Source organism: Mobula hypostoma, chromosome 21 (assembly GCF_963921235.1).
Source record: "Mobula hypostoma chromosome 21, sMobHyp1.1, whole genome shotgun sequence".
Taxonomy (NCBI): domain Eukaryota; kingdom Metazoa; phylum Chordata; class Chondrichthyes; order Myliobatiformes; family Myliobatidae; genus Mobula; species Mobula hypostoma.
The window spans coordinates 31,450,568-31,470,926 of NC_086117.1; the positions used below are offsets into that span (position 1 = coordinate 31,450,568).

General features: G+C 40.8%; 1 protein-coding gene across 3 annotated transcripts in view; it reads right to left on the bottom strand.

Moving 5' to 3' along the window:
- The window catches only part of LOC134359927 (astrotactin-2-like), a 1,812,737-nt gene that overhangs the window by 1,071,097 nt on the left and 721,281 nt on the right, over positions 1-20,359 (bottom strand). For all 3 annotated transcript variants that reach the window (XM_063073791.1, XM_063073790.1, XM_063073789.1), the window contains one exon: positions 4,134-4,238. In XM_063073791.1, coding sequence (XP_062929861.1) covers positions 4,134-4,238 — 105 coding nt within the window. The remainder of the gene's footprint in view (positions 1-4,133; positions 4,239-20,359) is intronic.

Here is a 20,359-nt window from a genome sequence, read left to right on the forward strand (position 1 = left end):
AGGACTAGTTAGTATTTTGATAAGGAATCCCTGCTGAATACAGGTTACACAAACAATATCTCTCCAAGTTCACTGAAAATATTAGAAAATCAATATCAGTGTCCAGAGGCAAATCCATTTTTCGGCAGTACTGAGGCCATGGTCACACTCAGTTAACTACAATGACTCGAGATTCTCAAAAGCCTCTACTTTGAGCTTGGCTGTTGGGACAGACAGCTGGGAGACTGAGGAAAAGGTTCTAGAAAGTGCTTGAAGTTTCCTTCGTTGACCATGACTCCTGGGAAACTCTGGCCCATGTTCACTCCAACGAGAGGAGGAGCAATCACAGAAAGTAGAGCAACACAGCACAGGAACAGGCTCTTCGGCCCACAATGTTGTGCCAAACCAATTAAACTAGTAATCAAATGGTCAACTAAACTAATCTCTTCTGCCTACAAAACGTTCATATCCTGCTATTTTCCTCACATTTATGTGCCTATCTAAACACCTCTTAAAAGGACCTAACGTTTCTGTCTCTACCATCACCTATGGCAGTCGCCACTCTTTGTGTAAAAATCTTGTCCTTCATATCGTCCTTGAAATTACCCCCTTACCTTAAATACATGCCCTCTGCTATTATACATTTCAAACCTTGGAGAAAGGTACTGTTTGTCCACTCTCTACTCGCTCTATGTCACTCATAATCTTATAATCTTATCTCCCCTCAGCCTCTGTCACTCCAGCGAAAACAACCCAAATTTGTTCAATATACCCTTAATCCAGGCAACATCCTTGTAAACCTTTTCTGTAACCTTTTTCAAAGCCTTGACGTCTTTCCTGTAGTGGGACCACTAGACTGTATGCAATACTTCAGATGTCGCCTAACTAGAGTGTTATAAAGCTATAACATAGCTTCCTGACTTTTGCACTCAGTGCCTCAACTAACAAAGGCAAGCATACTATATGCCTTCTTAACCACCCAACAGCCTGTGTAAATACTTTAAGAGAGCTATGAACTTGAACCCTAAGATCCCTCAGTTCATCGACATTGTTAAGGATTTTGCTTTTAACAGTATACTCTCTCTTTGTATTTGACCTACTAAGGTGTAAAACTTCACATTTGGCCAGGTTAAACTCCATCTGCCATCTGTTCTCCCATATCTGCAAGTGATCTATAGCCCATTGAATTCTTTGCCAGTCTTTTATGCTATTGACAACACCACCAATCTTCAAATCATCTACAAACTTACCAACCCACCCATCTACATTTTCATCCAGGTCACTTACTTAGAATTCAAACAGCAGAGGTCCTAGTACAGATCCTGATGTCCAACCTCCAGCTAGAATAAGTCCCTTTGACTAATACCCTCTGCCTTTTACAAGCAAGCTAGCTCTTAATCCAAACAGCCAATTCACCATGGATCCCATGCATCTTAATCTACTGGATGAGCCTCGCATGTCCAAAGTCTTACTAACATCCATGTAGACAACATCCGCAGTTCTATCTTCATCAATTACTCTCGTCACCTTGTCAAAAAACTCATTCAAGTTTGTAAGACACAACTTGCTCTACACACAGCCATGCTAGCTCTCCCTAATTAGGCTATGGTTTTCCAGACGCTAATAAATCCTATCCCTCAAAATCTTCTACAGTAACATCCTTACCACTGATGTGAATCTAACTGGTCCTTGTTCCCTTTTTGAATAATGGAACAATGGAACAATGGAATCAGCAGGATTGTACTGAGGACCTTGACTCTAGGCGTCAGGAGCACACAAAATTAGTGCATAAATAGAGGGAGAAGTGTACCATGTTATGAACTACTGTCTAAGCCAGTTTCCTCTTGCTCTCTAATGAAAGAGTCTGTTGTTTCCACATTGGCCTCATTTGCCACATCAGGACACACAAAACCACAGAGGAAGTAAGTCATCCTCAATCCCAAACGATTACATCAGAAGTCAAAGTTTGTTTGAGTTTTCAGTAATAAGCTGATCCTCCTTAACCTCCTAAGAAAGTGTAAGTGCAGCTATGCTTTCCGCATAATTTCATCTATGTGTAGGGTCCAGGGCTTGTTAATGTCCTGGAATTTAAAGCAGCTGACTCTCTCCAGCACCGATTCGCCCATTGTATACTAGCACATGTTTACCCTCCTTCCCTTTCCTGAAAACAACTATCACTGCTTTGGTTTTGCGGATGCTGAGTGTGAAAAGGCAGTTGGCTATACTTGGACAAAGGAAAGGCACATCAATATCACTTTGCACAAGAATTAACTGAAAAGCAAATCACATTTCTATATTCAAGTTGCCCAGTGCTTGCAGCAGATTTGGGATTAAATTTGACCTTATATTACCGTATGTCATGTCAAGGTATATGTCAGTGTAAAGCCAATTGCCATCAAGTAAGACCTGAAATTCTACAAGTGGAGCACAGTGTGTCATGGCACTAAGAAATTTTGCCAAAGACAATTACTACATTATCACATTGTTGTGCAAAGAGGAAACCGAACACAAGACTAGATTTATCTTTATAAAATAATTCCAGTGACTCAGTGAATTCATTATGAATGCCAATCAAGGTTTGCCAAAAAGGTTATGGGTTTTATTCTCAATCAATGATAAATATAACCCTTGGCTTTGTGACTGACACTTAATAAACGCTAAAGTACCGGAGCTTTGTAGAAGATCAGTCATATTCTCAGGAAGACAGCAAGTCTCAACAAATCTTGGAACTTAAAGGCACAATTTCTGATTCTCATTCATGCTGTATGGAAGGAAGCTCCACAATTCCTTTTGCATTCAAAGAAGGTGGCACAATGACACAGCCAGAAAAAAAAACTGACGTCTCACAGCCCCTGCAACCTGACTTCAATCCTGACCTCTGATGCTGTTGGCATGGAGATTCCATGTTCTACTTTTGACTGTGTGGGTTTCCTCCAACATTCCAAGGACTTGTAGTTAGGAAAGCTAACAGGAAATTGTTCCTGCTCTGTTGGTGGGAGACAGAATCTGGGAGAAATATGGGGAAAATAAATGGGATAAGTGAAAGTGGGTGCTTGATGGTTGACCTAGGTGGGGCTCATGGGCCTGTTTCTGTGCTGTATGGCAAAGACTCTAAGGTAATTGCAGCTTAACTTGGCTACACCTACTCACAGAGTGAACCCCTTCCCTGCCAATTCGCATTCCAAATACTCTTACTGTATTTCCATTAATTTTCCTTTGCCAACAATAGATTCTACCAATCCAAATTAACCTACTGACTCACAGACCTTTGGTGTGGAAAGAAACCCTTGCCATCTCAGAGAGTACATGCAAACTCCATGAAGATAACACAGAAGATCACGATTTTGCCACTGGCCACAAGACCGGTGAGACAGTAGCTACATTTCACCCCTCATCTACGAGGAACAACAGAAAAAAACAAGCTTGGGCAAAATGGCTCTTTTCATCAAATGATTAAGACTTTGTTAATACAGACCTGATGTGGAAATTTTCATTCCACCAATTAGTAAGAGGCTGGTTAATGGGAGCATTGAAAAAATATGCATCAGGGAATTTCAGATGTCACAGTTAATCTCTCTGCAATTGTTCTTCACTAACCTGCACAATTTTCTTTCTCTTTTTCTACCTCTCACAAGATTTTTCTTTGAGCCCTGCTGCAGATCTTTAGATTCCAGTAATTTTGCAAAATTGTTTGCAAAATTACCCACACGGAGTGGGAATGCATTTTAAAACATGCTTAATCCAACTTTGAAAATATTAGCAGTCCATCATCTGTATAAATATCAACTCTATCAATATTGTGTAAATTATAGTATAAGCTGTCAAAGATGCCTGAACCTGTGTACATTTATCACTTCCAGCAAATCAGCTACTGTGCATTTCATGGAAATGACGGGACAGTTCTGGAATCCACTAATGTCAAATAGTTATAATTTAAAGATGAGTTACAGTCAGCAGGTTCATATCCCACACTGGGTTAGATCAGAGATTCATACTATCAATTCATTTCATAGCAGGAAGTTGCCAAAGGCATAAACTCGTTATGAAAAATTGATGGTTTCTTATTCCAGCTAAGACAAACCAAAACTTTAAATCTGACTGTCACTCTCATTTCCGATGGTGAGGTTGCCGAGACATATTAAAAATCTCTTTACCTTTGCTCCTTCGCCTCCCCCTGTGCTCAGAGTAGAAGGTGAGGTGGGTTTCATCATCTGCTTCTGTACCAGAATCCTCTTCTGCTCGGAGAATTCCACTCCCGCCTAGAAAGTAAAACCAAAGCTGTTTTAATTGCAGTGGACGGCGCGTCATTGTTCATAAGTCTAGAAACCCAGCAAAGAGTTTGAGCATCATCACGCCAGCACAAGTCCAAAGTAGAAAATAAATCAGAGGGAGATCATGAAGGAGATTTTCAGAGTGTTGTTTACATCAAGAAGAGTTGACTGATAGAATAAGTATTAACTGGTTTGGAAAGTAGTTTCATTTTCACACAGTGAATCAAACAGAAGGAAGTGGCCTTCCAAAAATCAGTACATTATTCAATGAACTTTTTCAATATTCCCTTATGATTCTGAAGGTAAATGATGTCTGTTTGCAGAATATATAATCTAATGTCAACTTCAGGTCTCAGATATGGCACAGGAAACTGCCTCAAATGCAGCCGAACACATGCCTCAGGTAATGTCTCAAAGCAGCTTCACCTGTCAGCTGATTTTTCACTTTTCTGTTCTTAGAATCTTAGAACAATCTTCTAATCTAGGAATCAATGGTCACCGAGGACAATAAACAGAAACTCCTCCAAATGATTTGACTGGAGATACCTTCCTATAAACAGTGTGATGGGGATTGTATGAGGATGAAGCCTGGTGCTGACAACACCCAGTAAAACTGCACTCCCTTTGATGCAAAATACATATTCAGTCTATCCGCCATTATTTTGTCCCCCATTACTACATCTCTAGCAACATTTTTCAGTGGCCCAATAGCCACTCTCATCTCTCTCTTAATCTTACTGTTTAAATGGTGAAGGAGTGCAGCATGTTGTCGTGCAGAGGGACCTGGAAGTGCTTGTTCATGAATCGCAAAAGTTGGCTTGCAGGTACAACAGGTTATTAAGAAGGCAAACGGAATATTGGCCTTCATTGTTAGAGGGATGGAAGTCAAGAGCAGGGAGGTCATGCTGCAACTATACAGGGTACTGGTGAGGCCGCACCTGGAGTACTGTGTGCAGTTTTGTTCTTTATACTTGAAGAAGGATATACTGGCTTTGGAGGCAGTGCAGAGGAGGTTCACCAGGTTGATTCCAGGGACGAAGGGGTTTACCTATGAGGAGAGATTGAGTCGCCTGGGACTATACTCTCTGCAGTTCAGAAGAATGAGAGGGGATCTTATAGAAACATACAAAATTTTGAAAGAGATAGATAAGATAGAAGTAGGAAAGTTGTTTCCATTGGTAGGTGAGACTAAAACTAGGGGACATTGCCTCAAGATTCAGGGGAGAGGATTTAGGATGGAGATGAGGAGAAACTGTTTTTTCCAGGGAGTGGTGAATCTGTGAAATTCTCTGCCCAGGGAAGCAGTTGAGGCTTCTTCACTAAATATATTGAACAAACAGTTAGTTAGGTTTTTAACTAGTAAGGGAATTAAGGGTTATGGGGAAAAGGCAGGTAAATGGAGCTGAGTTTAACGGACAGATCAGCCATGATCTTATTGAATAGAGGGGCAGGCTTGATGGGCCGGATGGCCTACTCCTGCTTTTATTTCTTATGTTCTTATGTTTACATATCTCAAAATGTTTTTGTATCCTCTTTTACATTAGTGACGAGCTTACCTTCATATTTCATCTTTTCTCTATTTATGGCTTTTTTAGTTGTCTTCTGTTAATTTTTAAAACTTTCCTAATCTCTACCTTCCCACTAACTCTTGCTATATTGTATTCCCTCTCTTTTGCTTTTATTCTGTCTTTGACTTATCTTGTCAACCTTTAGAATTATATCTTCATCTTTGGGATATACCCTTCCTGCATCTTCCAAATTGTTCTCAAGAACTCCAGCCATTGTTATTCTGTCATCATCCCTGCCTATGTCCTATTCCAATCAATGTTTGCAAGCTCCTCTCTCATGCCTCTGTAACTCTCTTTATTCCAATCAGTACTGTTCTGCTATCATCCTTGTCAGTGTCCCATTCCAATCAATTTTGGCCAGCTCCTCTCTAATGCCTCTGCAATTCACTGTAATACTGATACATCCAATTTTAGCTTCTCTGTCTCAGACAGCAGGGTGAAATCTATCATATTATGACCACTGCCTCCTGTGGGTTCCTTTAGTTTATGCTCCCTAATCAAGCTGTGTCATTACATAATACCCAGCCTTGAATTGCTGTTCTCCAGTAGCCTCAACCACAAGCTGCTTTAAAAAGCCATCTCATAAATATTCTACAAGTTCCCTCTCTTGGGATCAAGCACCAACCTAATTTTCCCAGTCTGCCCTCAACTTTTCTATCTTTTCTATCTCCCGTTGTAATTTGTAGCTCACATTCTAGCTACTGTTTGGAGGCCTGTATACAACTCCCATCAGGGTTTTTCAAAACTTGCAATTTCTTACTCGACCCACAATGATTCTACATCTTCTGATCCCATGTCACCCTCTTCGTAAGGATTTGATTTCATTTTTTTACCAAAAGAGCTACCCCACCCCCTATGCCTACCTTGGATAAGAAGCTTCCAACTATGATCTTCTTTCAGCCACGACTCAGCCATACCACCAGCAACATACCTGCCAATACCTAACTGTGCTACAAGATCATCTACTTTATTCCATAAACTGCACACATTCAAATATAACACTTCAGTCCTGTATTCATCACCCTTTTCAATGTTGGCCCCCAGTTACACTTTAACTCATCCCACAAATTGCAATTTTTCACTGTCACCTGCCTGTCCTTCCTCACAGTCTGATTACACTTTGCATCTCTCTGTTTGCCAACTGTCCCATCCTCAACCCCATCACTCTGAGTTATGCGAGTTATACGAGCCATCTGGGTGAATGGAATACCCTTCATTTGAAATGAAATTTAAATAACAGAGCAAGGTTTAATCTGAATGCATTTTCACTGACTCCGAAGAAGCTGTACAGTATACTAATTTATAAACTGAAACAGTGAGCCTTGGAGTTTCTACTTGTTTTTCTGCAGTCTACTGTGAGGGTGGACAAGATACCAAGAGGTAACTGGTACTTCCAAGCAGTGTGCAGAAATACTGGATCCATTTCTCACCCTGATCTACTACACTACAAACCTAGAAGGTTCCAACTGTGCAGTGTAATGGAGTGAGTAAGATGTTTTCTCAGTGAGATCCAAGATGTTCTTGCTGTCTCATTATCTTGTCAGATCTACAAACAGTCAAAGCCTAGTCCCTAAGTGTCTTGTTGAACACACTGCAGGAAGAAAGGAATATTCTTTCAGCTGAAACAACAAAGATGGCAGCAATTTTCTTTTAACTGTTTGCGAGCTGAATAATGACATCTTTTACATTTCCAGACAAAAGGAAGCGAAGGATCAGGTCTTTCAAGGCACACATTTAAATAACAGTTCCTCTTCAGTGTTTCTTAAATTGCCACTGATATCTGAATCAGGCTCATGATGAAATCAACTAAAGGTTAGCAAACACATACCACAGAAGCTGACCAACAATTAATTCTGCCATGTAACAGTTTGGGAAAAGCTGCCAGATGGAAAGTTTATTCTTGTGAAATGAAAAGTGATCTGCCAATGAAACAGAATGCTAGTAATTGGCCAATATTTTAAGTAAAAACCAAAAATGCTGGAAAACCTAGCATACTAAGTAACATCTCTGGAAAAAGAAAAGCTGATTATTTAAGGTACAAGATGCTACATCAGAATCTATGTGGATTTATTTTCAAAATTGGATCTCTCCGAGTCTTTTTCTTGGCTCACTGCCTTGAGGTGAGAATCTGAGGAACACATATTTCTTGCTTGTTCTTGTACCTTGTGATGAAAAGAATGGCAAACCACCCCCCACGAATAGCATTGTCTCAGGATTGAAACGAAAAATTAAATTTAATCAAAGAATTGTCAACTGGGGTTGTATTAAAAAGGGAAATGGGAAATGAAAGATGCTTCTAGCAATTTCTTGTCCCTTTTTCAGACACAACAGGTTTTTTGGGCCATCAAGTCTATGCTGGGTGGAAGGAAAGGGGCCGGTTTTATTGCTGTTGTTCTGATGAACCCTTGGTCATGCTATGTTGGCACTAGAATGTGTGGGGCTGTCCCTAGCACATCCTTGGTTTGAGTTGGTTAATAATGCAAAGGATACACTTTACTGTATGTTTCAATGTATCTGTGATAAATAAATAAATCTTAATCTGCTAGCACTCAGAATGGTTTTATTCTCCTGTAATCTAACTACTCTTAAATGCTCAACTCCTTCCTCATTCTCTATCCTGAGGATTGGAGGTCAGGGATGGGTGCAGTGCAGTGCTAGAGTGCAGTCAGAAAATTGCAAGTTTATGACTTGTGACATCATCCCAATATCACACAGATATATAAAAAAATACTCTCCTGCGAAATAGAGAAAAAGAACGGTGAACTGAACCATAATGACACACTTAACAATTAATCACAGAGCAAACTGAAAGAACTGAAGAACTAGCAAAGCAAAACTGCTTCTCCAAAAAAGTAATTTCAATGCGCTGCTAAGATCATACAAATTATACATGATTAATTATTTCTGAATTAAATTTAGATTGGCAAGTTTTCTTTGCAATCTGATCACTTCACATTTGTTTTGTAGCCTCAAGGATGATTGAAAAATCATGAAACGATTTGCAATGCAAAACTGATTTGAAAGTCAAAACGTATTATTAATTGGACATTTGCAATTTTCATGGAGCGTTTGACATGCCAGAAAATCAGGTTTCAGTGCGTGCAGTTAATATTACCAATTAATGGTAATTATTTGCAGAAATAAAAAGGATTTAATAGTCGCCACATTTGCTATGCAGGGAACTTAGCAAGAGCTAATAAGTGATGGTTGCTCAGTCAGCTGTTTTTAAAGTGTCAAGTTTAACTTATCTCTGCCTCAGGCATCACAGAGATATTTGGATGCAGTCTGTTTTAAATGTCTTAAAACAAGCATTTTTAGCAGACCAAACAAGCCCTCTGGACACTTCAATGCAAAAATGATTAATTGTTAAGTATTAAGATTATATTGCCTTCCCTGCTGGGTGAAACACTAGAAACAAAATCTCTTCCAGAATTGGGACAGTTTTTATGGTTTGTTCAAACAGATGCTATTACAATGTAGAAATACATCGTCAGCTATAGTCCTGCACGCCACATCAACAGAGATTTAGTGCAAAGTTCCCCCTGAAGTGCTTGTAAAGCAGTCTCAGAAGATCAGTCAGGGTCACAAAATTTGTGGCTGTATAACACAGGGAGCAAATATGAATGAGATTGCCTTAGGGCTATCAACAAGCCTGATCTGGCTCCTTAAGATGGCTGAATATGAATAAAGCAGGATTCAGACAGATTTAACTGCGGGTGCAATAGTTACAACTTTGTTATGTTCTGCCTCACAATACAACACTGTTGTGAACCTTTTATTGTTCCTTATCACTTCTATGATGTACCAGGTTGGCATCAGTATCTTTTCCATTCCCTGTTAGTTGCTCTCGTCCATACTGTAATAATATAGGGCACCACACCACAAAATGCTTGAAATACTCAATAAGATAGGCATCATCTATGGAGGGGAATAAGTAGTTGACATTTCGGGCTGAGACCCTTCATCAGGACTGGAAAGGAGGGAAAGAAGAGAGAAAGAAGCCGGAATAAAAGAAATGCGAAAATATAGGTTCTGCCAGAGACCTTAAATAGTGAAAATTTCAGAAATGCAGCCAGTGGAACAGAAGGAACAAGTAAGATTCTGAAAAAAAAATTATGGAGGAAATATGCAAAATCAGTCAGTGGCCGCAACATATGACCTGTGGTGCCAACATTTTGGTTGATAAGCGCACTGCGGCAGTTCAGAAACAGGGCACAGTATGGTCCAAGTTGCTGAGAAGGTGTTGGTGCCTCATGAAATGTACGAAGACTGGGCAGTTGAGAAAGATACAGAAGGGAAATCTGAAGACTGTCACAGTCTATCACAAGGGTCCCCAACCTTTTTCGCACTGCCAAATACATTGTGTTTACCCCGAGAAAGACTACCATGACCATGCAGCCTTGTGCGGGCATCTGTGTGCGCATGCGTGTATATGCCGATTTTTTTCTACAAATCGTTTTTGGCGATTCTTTTCGGGGGGGGTGGTGTTAATTACGAACGGAAAATAGGTGATAAGTGGCTAATACACTCAATTTTGTTTCTAAAAGGGTTTATCTAATGAATTTAATATTAAACACACAGCGCATATTTTCCTCGCATGAATATAGTGATAAGTCAATTATCAGGAGAGGACAGGGTAGCTTGAAGTAAGTGTTGAACGAACATCCAGTAGAAGTGGTAGAGGCAGGTTCAATATTATCATTTAAAGAAAAATTGGATAGGTATATGGACAGGAAAGGAATGGAGGGTCATGGGCTGAGTGCAGGTCGGTGGGACTAGGTGAGAGTAAGCATTCGGCACGGACTAGAAGGGCCGAGATCGCCTGTTTCCGTGCTGTAATTGTTATAAGGTTATATAAGTCACTTATAAGTCAATGGCATCATAACATTTTAAGTAACGTTTGGATATTAAACACAAAGCACATATTTTCCCTATATGAACATATAAAATCATTGCAACACACCAATATTGCTGAATCAGTGGGAGCCCTGGGCTTGTTTCCCTGCAACGAGACGGTGCCATCGAGGGGTGATGGGAGACAGCGATACTTGAAGGGGGTTCCTTATGTCTAATTTATTCTGCAATTTAGTTTTCGTAGCATTCATTACAGAGATATATTGGAAATGTAAGCAACGTTTTCAGTGCTTTCGTGGCTATCTCAGGATACTTAGCCTTGACTTTGATCCAGAATGCCGGCAGAGATGTTATGTCAAACATACTTTTCAGCCTGCCGTCATTTGCAAGCTCGAGGAGTTGATCTCCTTCCTGTGCTGACATGGATGACACACGGGTAATGACATCGCATGCCTTCAAGCTCAACGGTGCGTGACAAGGAATGAGGAAAGGTGCAGCTGACTCATATCGCCAAACCATATTGTTTCCTTGCGGCCTGGTAGCACATGCTTTGCGGCCCGGTGGTTGGGAATCACTGGTCTATCAGATGATCCCTGATCTCCAAAAATATATAATAGTGCAGCACAGGAACAGGTCATTTGACACATGACACTGTGCCAAACTCATGATAGCGGTGGCAACACACAGTGACATTTTGCAGGTTGCTCACAAATCTCTAGATGTACCTCTTCTGATCTACCAGCGTTGCATCTGCAGCCTGTATTTTCCCTTTAAGTAATGTACTTTTCAAAATGCCTTAATGAACTAGCGACTTTACATTATCCTGAAGGACTTGGTGGACTCAATGCTCAGGAACGCAGGTACAGCACCTGAAAGAGGATGAAGGTATGTTACTATGGCTGGTAGATGAGGAAGGAAGGAAGGACTCTAAGCCAGATGAAAGTGGCAAGGTGTAAACCTTCCTTTACCCACTATCTTGTTAGCAAATGTACAGTCTCCGGAGAAGAAGACAGAAGAACAAAGGGCAAGATTGCTGTATCAGAGGGAAACAAAGGATTGCCGTGTTCTCTGTTTCACGGAGACATGGCTCACCTCAGATACACCAGGTATGTGTGTCAGACCCAAGGCCTTTTCAATCCACTGGGTGGACCAGATTGCTGAGTCAAAGAGGGCAAAAAATGGGGGCTTGTGTTTCTTGATAGAGTCTTCCCCAACAACAACCCTGGATGAAACAAGACATACACAATCTGCTGAAGTCCATGTTAGTGGCATTCAGGTCTGGCAGCCAAATAAAATACAAGAGGTTCAGGTGCGACCTCCGGAAAGCCATCTCATGGCGAAGTGTAAATCCAGATCAAACTGGAATCACAGTAGGATGCTCAACAACTGCGGCAGGGCTTGAATGTTATCACCACAGTAAAACCAAGTGACATATGTGACAACATGGTTTTGCTCCCAGATGAGCTCAATGCCTTTTCTGTTCGTTCTGACTGAAAAAAAATGGAGGCAAAGTCCCACAGTCCCTGATGACCATGTGATTTCAGTCTCTGAGGCCGACTTCAGGAGGGTGAATCGATGGAAAGCATCTGGCACAGAGTGGGTACCTGGCCACATATTGAAGACATGTGCTGATCAACTGGCTGGAGTGTTTACTGATATCTTTAACCTCTCGCTTCGGTAGTCTGAGGTATTCACCTTCTCAAGCATGCTCCAATTATACTTCAAAGTAGTGGATACAACCCACTCCATCACGGGACAAGACCTCCCCACCATTAAGCACATCTACAAGGTGTGCTCTCACAGGAAAACAGCACCTATCATCAAGGACCCCAACCATCTCAGTTATGTGCTCTTCTTGTTGCTGCCATTGGGAAGAAGGTTCAGGAACCTCAGGTTCAAGGACAATTATTACCCCTCAAACATCAGATTCCAGAACCAGGGGGGATAACATCACTCAACTTCTCTCACTCCAATACTGAACTGTTCCCAAAATCTATGGACTTACTTTCCAGAATTCTACATCTCATATTCTTAATATTTATTGTTTATTTATTATGTTTATTTTTAATTTTGTATTTGCACACTTCTGTCTTTTGCACATTGGTTGTTTGTCTTGTGCATAGTTTTCATTCATTCTTTTGTTTTTTTGTATTATTGTGAAATGAAAATGAAACTCAGGGTTGTATATGGTGACATAAATGTACTATGATAATAAATTTACTTTGCCTACACATGGTCTGTATCCTTCCTTTCTCTGAAGATTCATGTGCCTATCTGAGAGTCTCTTAAAGGCCTCTATTATATCTATCTCCAACACCACCTCAGGCAGACACTTCCAAGCACAGACCATTCTTTCTGTAAAGGACTTGCTCCACGTTTCTTGGAACTTTTACTCTCAATACTCTCGTTTTAAATACATGCTCTCAAGTATTAAGATACTTCATCCCGGGGGGGGGGGGGCGGGGTGTCTATCTATGCCTCTTAGAGATTTTTTTTTTAAATAAACCTTTGTCAGGTCTCTCCTCAGTCTTGGCCAATCCAGAGGAAACAGCAGTAGTTTGTCCAACCTCTCCTTACAGCACATGCACTCTCATCCTGGCAAACCTCTTCTACAACTTCTCCAAAGCTGCCTTAGATTTTCTATAAGGGAGGGACCAGAATTTAATGCAATAGTCCAAATGCCAGTACCTCAAACAATAACGACAGGCATGCCACACACTTCTTTACCACTTCATCAACTTGTGCAGCAACTGTCAGGGAGCTATGAACTTTGATCCCCTAGATCCTATATGCTTCTGGATTACTAAGGAAGGACATTTCAGGTACTGAAAGTGCAGTGGTCTTTGTTGAACATACCTGGATATAAAGTTAAGAGAAATTTGACTATAACAACACAAAGAGAGCTCCATACTTTTTCCTTAGAAGTACTCCATACTTTACTTAAGTGGTCTGTTATGCTACTGGCATTTAGGCAGCAATGAAGGTCCTCCATCTCTGTCGGTGTTCAGGAATTTCATCATCATGTCAGGAGCTTCCTCTCAGTTTTCACTACTGTCAGTCATGCAAATCCTGAGTGGAGAATCGGGAATACCACCAAACTCAGATGTAGAAGGGTTCTTTATTGCTGTTTCCACAAACAATTTTTGTTTTACCAGTTGGGATTGTCAGGCCTGAGCTGAACCCCCGAACCTGAAGGACCAGTGGACCATTTAGTCCGGCCTCTGCCCTTTGACCTGTTTGGCATGGGTGACCCTACCAAGAGCTGAAGCATAAATCCCTGACTCCAGCTAACAATACTTGGTTGTTGAGTCCCACAAGCTTCCAAACCCTATGGCAAGGTTGTGCTCCTCTTGGAAATTCATACTTAAAGGGAGAATACATTAGCTTTGCTAGAGAACATTCATGAAATAGATTACTGACATGAAATGGTTTACCTTCAAGGAATAATTGAATTGTTGAGGTGAAACTCTGGAATTCAGAGCAATGAGTAATGACTTCATCGGACATATGTTAACAGCCTTAACAGTTTGTGTGCTGTGGAAGTGTTTCCCTGCTGTGGGAATCTATAACTGGGGACATTGTCTTAAAATCTCTCTCTCTCTCTCTTTCTGGCTATCCATCCCCTAGGATGATGATGGTTCCTTTCAGTCAGTTAGTGGGGTTTATACCCCACTCCTCGGAAAGGAACAGCATGTGAGTGAATGGATTTTAGGTAAGAAGGGGGTTGCACAGGTCCAGACCCCACCATCTTGACATCCCATCCCGGATCCAGCAGCATGGTGGGGTCCAAGACAGCTGAGGGAAGTTCTGTTGCAGTGAATGGCCAGACCAAGCTTCGATGCAAGCGATGCCCTTTCCGTGCTTCACGGCATGTGTTTGCTAGATGGCTGTTGTCCCTACAAGAGGGTTCAGCCGCCTTTTGACAGGTCTTGTTTCTCATCCTGCAGGGTGGGGGAGTCGGTTTAGTCGCCGACCACCCGACCATGCGACAGGTAGTACTGGGTTACATGGTACCAGTAGCACTCAGACGAGTGACCTGTTTTAAAATAATGGATTGTCCATTTAAGAATGAGATCAATATTCAATTTAATAGCAAAAGGATCACACTTTACTTCAAGGTGAGGTTTATATAGAGACTGGAAGGTTGAGTAAGGCAACACTGACATACCTGACTTTGCTAAGAGCAAAGGCACAAATGATTTCTTCAGCATTAATGAGCTACAACAAACATGGAGACAGTACAGAGTCAATGGCAAGCAGTGGTCCAGATGAGGGAGAGTGTGTAGAAATTAATAACTCAACTCTGGGTCATACTGGAGCACACAGTTGCAAACAATTTGTTTCAAATTCAGGCAATTCTCAGGGACAGTGAAATCAAGTCAGTGGCATCTGATGAACAGGGTTTGAGACAAGCTAATGAAATTTCTCCTTGAGTTCTTTCATCCTTATCTGTATTTTATTTTACTTTGCCTTGTAGGAAGTTATGGCCTGCAAACCCTACCAGAGCTGGCGTGCATCAGAATCCGTCTCTAACTTCAATCAAAGTTGTTTTATTATTCTTAAAATAGCCTTGCTTAGTTTGTATCTGGATTACTTGTACAGTCTGGACCACTGGTCTTCAATGCCACAGATCTAGCCCTCAGCAGACTATGATAATCTCCTGGTTCATCCACAGCTGTTCGTTTGGGTAAGTCCAGTTCTCAAAGGTACACACTCATCCACACAGGTTTAGATGAAGTCAGTGACATCTGTGGAATATTCACTTAGATTTGAAGATGAATCCCTGAATATTGTCCAGCCCACCGATTCAAAGCAGTACTGCAAGTGCTTCTCAGGGTCCCTTGACTATACTTTTGTGATCTTCACCACTGTTTCTGTGGTCCTCAGTCTCTGCCTGTTTGCCAGAAGTAGTACAGCCTGGTGATCTGACTTTCCAAGGTGCGGGCTTTGGATGGCATGGTAAGCCTGCTTGATGGCGGTAAGATAGTGGCACACTCAGATGCAGCAGCCACTCCGGGTCCAATCGAAGGTGTATTTGATAGTCTTATATGTATTTTTTATGATTGCAAGTCACTGCTGGATACTAAGACATGAAGTACTGCAGGACTATCCCATCAGTGAGTTGCTTGAAAGCGATTGAGCTGGACCTATTGTGCACCGTTGCTGTGTCATCACCTGGACTTGCCATGTTTTGTTGGACAGTGCACAGTGCCATCTTTGACATTTTTGTCGTGATCATAAGGCACTGTTGGATACTGGTAATGTAGAATACTGCAAGTCCATTTCACTGGTTTATTGGCAAGTCCGATGGCGGGGAAGCTGCTTTTCCTCGGTTGTGGTGAGGTCTAGGCCCAAACCGCAAAGTTGCCTGTTGCAGCCAACCAGGAAAGGAGGCACTGAGGCAGTGTGGGAGAGCCTTTGTGGGTTGCACTGGAATCCATATTTGGGAAGTGCACTGGCCCCTCCCATTGATGCTGATCTCCAGTGTTCACTCAGTGCTGCTCTCTAGTGTTCGCTCAGACCAGCACAGCTTACAAGAACAAGCTGAACCAGGGCAACTTACAATCAATTCTACAGTCACGCCACTTAGGGGCTTGGGCAAGATCATTATTACTTTCTATGTGATTGTACATTTTCTGAAATTGTAACCATATTATACGTGCTATTTGTTTGCAGATCTTCATATGATGAGGAGGCGTACTGGAATGAGCTAGATCAGCTGGTTGAGTGGAGTCTCAACATCACAATGCTCTCAATGTCAGTAAGACCAAGGAATCGATTGCGGACTTCAGGAAGAGGAAGTCAATGGAAACCACACCTGTCGTCGTCAAGGGATCAGCAGTGGGAAGTCTGAGTAGTTTCAGATTTCAGGGTTTCAACATCTCTAATGATCTATCCTAGGCCCAACATATTTACATAAGTACAAACAACTCACAACAGTGACTATATTTCATTAGGAGTTTGAGAACCTTGGTATGTCACCAAATACTAACAATTATTTACTGATGTATCATGTAGAACTTTACATCAGTTTCAGTAAGTTAGAATGTTGTAAATTCAGAAAGCTCCATCGTGGGCACTTGCCTCCCCAGCACTGAGGAAACTTCCAGAAGGTGATGCCTCAAAAAGGTGGCACCCACCTTTAAGGTCCCGTATCATTCAAGACATGACCTCTTCTCATTGCTATCATTAAGGAGGAGGTACAGGAGCCCAAAGACACATACTCAAAATTTTAGGAACAGCTTCTTCCTCTCTGCCATCAGATTTCTCAATGGAAAGTGAACTCATAAACACTACCTCCCTCTGTTTTTGCACTATGTATTTAATTTATTTTAATATACTGTATATACTTACTGTAATTTATGTTTTTTTATTGTTATATATTGCAATGTACTTCTGCTGCAAAACAACAAATTTCATGGCATTTGCCAGTGATATAAAACCTGATTCTGAAGAACCTATGTTGCACAGATAGCATGCCAGTGGTGGGCATTACAGCCAGAAAGGCAAACTGGAACAGCGCACACCACCAGTCTCCTCTTGTTAGTCACACTATTTCATGGAAGTGGACTTAAGCAGTCTCAATGATTTGGAACTCTTCCTCCAAGGTTGGTAAAAACAGTGACTTCCCCTTGAGACAACTTGCCACAAGAATACAATGAAAGGAAATATTCCCTCAAGTAAACTCTCATTGGGAAAAGAATGAATCTAACACACTTTGTTCAAGAAGTCAGGTATGGAAATCAATGTCAATGAAATGCAGTCAGAAGAGGTTTTTTTTTCAAAACAGAAAGGAAGCCTCCTTCTTTGTGCCACTCTCAACACCAAGGATTAGCTGTTGGATTCAGACTACTCCCTTTGTTTCTTCTTAACAGTAATGTGTTTTCTGTAACTTCAGAGAAACACTCTGCAAGTGAATTGCAAGTTACACATCCCTCGCCCCCTTTGCATTTCTGAGCACGGAATTCACTTAGTGTAATTTTCCATGCAAAATCTGAGATAGTTTTGTGAAACTTCACTGTGATTTGGGTTCATTTCCTTGAGGTCTTGAAAATGGAAATAAATAATTGGAAGACTAAAGCTATTGTGCTCAGCACCTATAAGGGACTGCATTTCTTAACCCCTAACTCCATCGCTTTCCAATGCAACCTCGAAGACTGGATCAGAGCCTTCACTAACTTACAGATAAACACATCAAAACAGAACAGAAGAAGGCCACTCCTCAAGTCTGCACCACCATTTAATAAGATTATGATGAAAGTCGTAACTCTGAATTCTCATCTATCATTACTAACCTTTTACTCTCTTGCTTGTTAAGAATCCGTGCACTTCTCCCTTAAAAATATTCAAAGACTCTGCTTTCATTGTCCTTTGAGGAAGTGTTCTGAATCCCCAGGACTACTCAATTCCAACTCCATAACATTGTGTGAGTTCATTCCTGCCTAAACTCATCCACTGCAGAAATCTCCAGCTTCCCCTTTCATTCCATCTGGCCATCAGTGTTCTAATACACTCAATCATACATCTGTAAAATTTGCATGCTCCAAATCGCTGTCTCCTACCTTGGACCCAAATCACCTCAACAGTTGCTGTTGACAGCTTCTTCTTCTTCTATACATCTCAATGTTAAAATTCACAGCTTTTTGCTTCAAGGTCATAGCAACTTCCAATCTCTCATTTCTCACAACCTCGCTTTTAAATTCTCACAGATTGTCATCCATGAAAATCATTGCACTACCTCAGTGACCTGACGGTCAGTTCCTGAAACTCTCTAATTCATACCCTAAGATGCTCCAACTTTCCACCTCTCTTCCTTTTTAAATCTTTCCTTAAAATTTTCTACTTTAACCAAACATTCACTTTGAGTATTCTCATGATGTGCTTCGGGACATATTACTCAATATTAGAATGAGCTGTTATGATCTGAGGTGAGAGCTGATTTTGTTCATTCTCCATGAAGGTTGCTCTTTTCAAGGTGCTAGGGCAATGAAGACTGTCCAGCTGCTGTGCTCCACGCCCGTTAATATGATGAACTGATGTGAGGTTTTAGGCCTCCTCCAATCTATCCCAGAGTTCAGATCCGAAGACTCAATTTGGTTCGGAACATTATTGTTCGCTTCAACTGTTTGCATGAATTGTGTTTTTTTTTCTTTTTCTTGTGCACTGTCTGTTGGTCTTTTAATTTTTTTTCTTTAATTGGGTTCTTCTGGTTTCTTGCTTTGTGGCTACCTGTGAGCAAACTAACCTCAAGGTTGTATAGTTTATACGTTCTTTGCTAATAAATGTATTTTGAATCATTGAGCTACTATTGTTGGATTGGACTGTGCTGTAACAACCTGCACTTCCACTGCAGCTCTTGAAACAAAGAAAGTATCATGTTTTGGAGCAACATTAGGATTACTACTCTTACTGCATTGTTTATTATTGTTCACCACTACTGACAGCAGAGATAAATGTCCTCACCTCACGCCCTAGAGGTTTCATTATTAGAGGCACTCTCCCATGAAATTTGCTAATGAGAAATAGTAATCATTTTTGTGCCTAAGATTTCAAATTAAATCCAGCAATTACTCTACACTGTCAGGTAAGTTGTGTAATGTTTACTGGAGACACATAAAAATTATCTTGCAGACTATGGAAAATAAGGTCAAACATCATCATCCTAATTAAATCCTAACCTACATATGCACAAAGAGGTGACAAAGAACCAACATGCCTTATCCATTCATTAAAGAATGCAACTTCATGCAATGTGTACTGAACCCAGGAAATTCCAATTACTATGGAAAGCAAGAAAAAATTGCTAATTTCTTGTCAAGCAATGAGAAACTCCTCTCCAACTTTTAAACAACTGAATGAACATCAAAATCTCCTTGCCTATGGTAAATTATTCAAAATACCTAGACTATAACTATTGCATATTTCTAATCTCCTAAGAGGACTGGAAGCAACAAACTTAATTTTTATTTGTATTCCAAATCTGACATGTGCAGGTGAGGTAGTATCCATGGAAGAGAAGCAATTAACCTTTGAGGTGAATGGTCAATGATCTGTAACACTAACTATTGTTTCTCTGTTTGCATACCCAGTCTGACCTGCTGGCATTTCATTTTTAATTTCAGTTCATCAGTGGCTGCAATATTTTGCTTTCAAATGAAACATCTAACATGCCTCGGGCAAATTATAAGGGCATAATTAAGATGTCAGAGCTGTTGAGTGAATTTCTACATTAACCTACAATTATCACATACAAGGGGAAAGCAGAATTTTGACTTAATCTCATACTTCCGCTTGGTTGGAAACTAAATTAGGGAAGCATGTTTCACATTAAATTGACAATAGTGATATGACTTGCCTCAAGCAAGGTGGCAATGCTAAGCCTAAGCGAGCACTCCAATCCAAAGCAGTGAGGGAAGAACATGCAGACACTTATCTGAGCTGCAAGGAATTGAGAATGGAGATGCTCAGTGGCAAAAGTCACAAAGGGGTGGCTCCTTCAGACGCAGCAGAAATGAGGTGACTTGTTGCCGTGTAATATCCTCACAAGCCACAATGCCAATTAATGGAACCCACCTACATAAATCTTCCATTGTTATTTTGCACTTAAGAGCAGTTTTGTCCTTATTGGATCGTGCTAGCTGTTATTTGAAAATCAATTAATAAGATTTCGGCCCACATAATAATATA